General features: G+C 43.1%; 1 protein-coding gene across 6 annotated transcripts in view; it reads left to right on the top strand.

Annotated features, from left to right (window-relative positions):
• The first annotated feature begins 263 nt into the window (after positions 1 to 263).
• The window catches only part of atg5 (ATG5 autophagy related 5 homolog (S. cerevisiae)), a 157,483-nt gene continuing 152,274 nt past the window's right edge, over positions 264 to 5,472 (top strand). Inside the window, exons 1-2 of one of the 6 annotated variants that reach the window (XR_006311231.1) lie at positions 264 to 576; positions 3,963 to 4,118. Coding sequence is in view for 5 of the 6 variants with exons in the window: in XM_043687041.1 (XP_043542976.1) it covers positions 4,011 to 4,118 (108 nt within the window). In the remaining variant the exon portion in view is untranslated. Of the gene's footprint in view, positions 577 to 765; positions 857 to 956; positions 1,095 to 3,962; positions 4,119 to 5,472 lie in introns of those variants that run through there. The other 5 variants (XM_043687041.1, XM_043687043.1, XM_043687042.1 and 2 more) reach the window with 5 other exon arrangements.

Genomic DNA, 5,472 nt, shown 5'->3' with positions numbered 1-5,472 from the left:
ATGTAAACAACGCTTACAATGAGTGTCAGGTAAATTGCTTTTAAATCATGGATAGCAGCTGCTGGTAGCTCTACAATTCTGAAGAAGAATCACTGGACTTGAAACTTTAACTAGTTTACCCCCAAAAATACTTCCAGTTCTGGAATATGGAAATAGTGCAAAAAAGTAGCATTGATGTGGATGATCAGCCAGGATCTAATTCAATGGTGGGGCAGGATCAATGGTCTGTTCCTGCTGTCATGTTTCCGGCTGACTGTCCCAGTTGACTTTGAAGATGCAAACTCGGCGTATTGAAGGCAGACTGGCCCACACTGGACCACAGCTGTTGGAGACTGGCAGTGGTGGTTCCTCCAAGACGGCAGCGGCGCTGTGGCACCACTCTCACTTGGCCCGCGCCCATCCTGCGGCCGGTGGTGATGACGTGTTTGAGGACGCAGGTTGTGCGCGAGGTCACGGCTCGTTGGGGGTTGGGGATCCGGCGGGCGGAAGGACGGACCGGTACATCCGTGTGGGAGGGAGCCGCCGCCACCGCTACTCGGGATTTGGAGGAGGAGGAGGAGGAGGGGAGAACCTCGGGTAAGATGGCAGGTCTCAAACCCCCGCGTGGGCCGCTTCCGCCTCTTCACTGTCTCTCAAGGCGGCCTGGAGGGAGGGAGGGGCGGGGTTAGGGCTGCGCTCGTCCCAGGGGACTGGGACTGCGCCTGCGCCTCCCTCGGTTGGGGGGGGAGGGGAGGGGCATGCGCGACCCCGGTGGGGGAGGCAGGGGAACGTGTGGTGTGCGCGTGTCAGGGTTCAGTTCGAGGTGCGCGTCCCCGGGGAGACAGGTGTGTTTACGCCTGTGCGCGTTCCCGCGGAGGTAGGCGGGGGGTGGTATGTCCGTCTGTCTTTTGGGGGGAATTGAGACCCACATTTTGATTGTTGAAGGAAGAAGCTGGGCTGTGGGGCGAGTGATATGGTTTGATGTGAATGACTGACACTTCCTTTGACTGTGGCTTTAAACCGTGAATATCAATGTCTGACTTTGCTCACGGCTGCCCGTTAGTTTGGAGCTGTTTAGTTAATTAAGTTTCTCTGCAAAAATCAGACGATTCCACGTACGTATGTTTGAAACAGAACAAGTTTCCGGAAGGGTTGTTAAAAAAAAAGTCGTGAATGCTGTCCGAAATTTTGTTACCCTTCCTCTTTTGTTTGACGATGTCGCGATATGAAAAATCAGACGATTCCACGTACGTATGTTTGAAACAGAACAAGTTTCCGGAAGGGTTGTTGTAAAAAAAAAAGTCGTGAATGCTGTCCGAAATTTTGTTACCCTTCCTCTTTTGTTTGACGATGTCGCGATATGCCATCCTTTCCTTGTATGTACATGTATCTGGGCCTAGGGATGAGGTTTGGATTGCTTCATCATTATACATTTGAGTTTCTGATACTCTTATCAATATTGGACTAAAAAATAAATGGAGTGCAATTGGGGAGATGTAGAGTAATCCTTAAGAATTTGCGACATTCAAGTTATTGAATGGTAATATATGTAGCTTTGTGCATACGAGGGTACAGCAAGCAATAGGAGAGAAACTAGTATGAGAGATTTTGTTTCAAAAGTGTTAGAGTACCAATGTGACAGTACTTCAAAAGCTAGTGTTTCCAAATAAACCTATTGGACCATAAACTGGTCTTGTATGATTTTTTAACTAAGTGTGACAATGTTTTAAAATTATCTTTGTTATTTATGAGAACAGAGTCACCTGTACATTTTTGACCTCCTTGTCTATGGAAGGATGTACTAGCCATGAAGCAAATATGGCACCAACAGAGAAAATGCTGGAAAATCTCAGCAGGTTTGGCAGCATCTGTAAGGAAAGAAAAGAGCTGACGTTTCACGTCTAACTGACCCTTTGTCAAAGCTCAAAACATCAGCTCTTTTCTCTCCTTACAGATGCTGCGAGACGTGCTGAGATTTTCCAGCATTTTCTCTTTTGGTTTCAGATTCCAGCATCCGCAGTAATTTGCTTTTAAGCAAACATGACAAATGTTCTGTGGACTGGTTCTTGGGCTGAAGGGAATTGTCTTAGGATTTGAGGTGGCATAGATGTAAAAGATTTGAGAGGCATCTAATTGAAACACACAAAATTCTTAAGGGACTTAATAGGATAAGTGAAGTCAACAATTAAGGCTCACTACCTCTGACTGAAGAAATCAGTTTCAAACTGCGATGAAACATTAGGTCAGGAATTGGTACTTTTAGGGATAAGGGAATCAAGCTATGGGAATAATGAAAGAAAGAGGAGTTAAAAGATCAACCATGACTCTTTAAAAAGCAGTACAGATTCAAAAGTTTGCTTGGCCTACTCATTTTTTTAGAATCCTACAAGAATTTACCTTGATTATGAAAGTGAGCTGCTTAGTTTTGAGTGCGAAATATGAAGTAATTGCTTGATGGTACAATTCTTGAATATAGCTAAAAAGAGGGATGTCTTCCTTCTGTATACATTATTTGATTGAAATTTAATGTGGAGGTCCCAGTGTTGGACAGGGGTGGACAAAGTTGGAAATCACACAACATCGAGTTTAGTCCAACAGGTTTACAGTACAGTCTTGATTATCCAAATTTCGGATTATCAAAACAATATCTCAAGGTCCTGTAAAAATGGCATTAGGCAACTCAGCATTCAGTTATCAGTTAAACGGCATGATGGCGTGCATTGCTGGATAACCGAGAAATGTTTGATAACCAGAACTGAAATGACCACTTGTTTATGATTGATCAGTTATTGATTAAACAGCATGATGGCATGCATTGCTGGATAACTGAGAAATGTTCGGATAACTGGCACTCGTAAATTACCATTTAATTATGATCAGATCAATTATCCAAACAAAATACTCCCCACCCGTCTCGTTCAGATAATCAAGGTTCTACCGTATTTTGAAATACAAGCTTTCAGAGCGCTGCTCCTTCATCAGATAGCTAGCTACCTGATGAAGGAGCAACGCTCTGAAAGTTAGTACTTTCAAATAAACCTGTTAGACTATAATCTGGTGTTGTGAGATTTTCAACTTGCTTGAAATTTAGCATTCTTACATTTGTTTTGAGTGTAAGACAAAATTTTGGCAACGTTATTCTTTTCAGCAATGGTCAAACTGTGATTTTTTTCTTAATGCAAAGGACGTTAGATATCTACTCTTTCGCCAGAAAAGTATAGGAATCAAGCCCATTGTAACTTGCAAAAGGTGTGTGGATAAATACACAAAAGTCAAGAAACTAGGCAATGAGTTTGCTTTGACATTATCAACTGAATGGCCGTGGGCGGCACGGTGGCACAGTGGTTAGCACTGCTGCCTCACAGCGCTAGAGACCCGGGTTCACTTCCCGCCTCAGGCGACTGACTGTGGAGTTTGCACGTTCTACCCGTGTCTGCGTGGGTTTCCTCCGGGTGCTCCGGTTTCCTCCCACAGTCCAAAGATGTGCAGGTCAGGTTAATTGGCCATGCTAAATTGCCCGTAGTGTTAGGTATGGATGGGTTATGCTTCGGCGGGGCAGTGTGGACTTGTTGGGCCGAAGGGCCTGTTTCCACACTGTAAGTAATCTAATCTAATCTAAAAAATTCAGTAATTCTAAGTCAGTAAATTAATACCAGAGATTTTTAGTTTCTCTTGCAGATTATTTATTATTTGGAATTTGAAGGTTGAAGCAAAACATTCAGGATATTAAGATGTGGCTATACACTGTAATAGATATTTGTTGTGTTCATTATGAATTCAAGAAGGTTGACGGAATGTGTTCATGGCTGTATGCTCACTTTTTACTCTCAGGTTTTTAAGTTCAATCATGCTATGATGAATTTATTCTGGGTTAATGGGAAGGGAGAAAAATGTTAGAGCTGAACACAACACCAGTGTTACCCAAAGTTTCACCAGCTGAATGTACGCTCATTTTAAAATTTTTTTTCTTTTTACTCCCAAAGCTGTGACAGGCGCAACTGTCTCTATGTGCTACGTTGAATCTTGGAAAAATGACAGATGACAGAGATGTATTACGGGACGTTTGGTTTGGAAGAATACCAACCTGTTTCACTTTATCTCAGGATGAAATAACTGAAAGAGAGGCTGAACCTTATTATGTAAGTCTGAGGAAGGAGAACAGTTGTTTGTAATCTTTGGCTTTACAGAACGGGACAAGACCTGTTCAGTTTATGATTGAGGCATTCAGTGCAAATTACTCAAAATGAATGTAACGTTTCATACCCATAGGCTGTACTTTTCTATATTCTGTAGGGATATTTAACCATCTGATTTTGTTTTGAACAGTTTATTTGATGAAAAGCAAGTGCTGTATTTGTGTCAGAAAGATATTTTTCTCCTGCTTGTTGACTTCTTTCTTTTCTTCCACTGCCCACCATGCTGATAGAAACTGTCCAGGAATAGTTGACCCCCTCTAGTTTCAAATGTTTTAACCGCAGGCTAATTGGGACGGGGTCAACAAAATTAAAGAGGTAAATGTGTGGCTCAATGATTAAAGTGGGAGAAATGGGTTTGAATTTATAGGACATTGTAGACTGTAGGGAAATAGATGATGACATCTTGCAAAATGTCCAGATTATACAGGAGGAAGTGCTGGATGTCTTGAAACGGTTAAAAGTGGATAAATTCCCAGGACCTGATCAGGTGTACCCGAGAACTCTGTTGGAAGGTAGAGAAGTGATTGCTGGGCCTCTTGCTGAGATAGTTGTATCACCGATAGTCACAGGTGAAGTGCCGGAAGACTGGAAGTTGGCAACTGTGGTGCCACTGTTAAAAAAGGGCAGTAAAGTCAATCCAGGGAACTGTAGACTGGTGAGCCTGACCTCGGTGGTGGGCAAGCTGTTGGAGGGAATCCTGAGGGACAGGATGTACATGTATTTGTAAAGGCAAGGACTGATTAGGGATAGTCAACATGGCATTGTGCGTGGGAAATCATGTCTCACAAACTTGATTGAGTTTTTTGAAGAAGTAACAAAGAAGATTGATAAGGGTAGAGCAGTAGATGTGATCTATATGGACTTCAATAAGGTGTTCGACAAGGTTCCCCATGGAAGAATGAGTGGCAAGGTTAGATCTCATGGAATACAGGGAGAACTAGCCATTTGGATACAGAACTAGCTCAAAGGTAGAAGACAGAGGGTGGTGGTGGTGGGTTGTTTTTCAGACTGGAGGCCTGTGACCAGTGGAGTGCCACAAGGATCGGTGCTGGGCACTCTACTTTTTGTCATTTATATGAATGATTTGGATGCGAGCATAAGAGGTACAGTTAGTAAGTTTGCAGATGACAACAAAATTAGAGGTGTAGTAGACAGCGAAGAGGGTTACCTCAGATTACAACAGGATCTGGACCAGATGGGCCAATGGGCTGAGAAGTGGCAGATGGAGTTTAATTCAGATAAATGCGAGGTGCTGCATTTTGGGAAGGCAAATCTTAGCAGGACTTATACACTTAAT

The sequence above is a fragment of the Chiloscyllium plagiosum genome, chromosome 3 (genome assembly GCF_004010195.1).
Source record: "Chiloscyllium plagiosum isolate BGI_BamShark_2017 chromosome 3, ASM401019v2, whole genome shotgun sequence".
Taxonomy (NCBI): domain Eukaryota; kingdom Metazoa; phylum Chordata; class Chondrichthyes; order Orectolobiformes; family Hemiscylliidae; genus Chiloscyllium; species Chiloscyllium plagiosum.
Note: the sequence above shows the minus strand (reverse complement) of the source record. Positions and strands in the feature narration are given on the sequence as shown.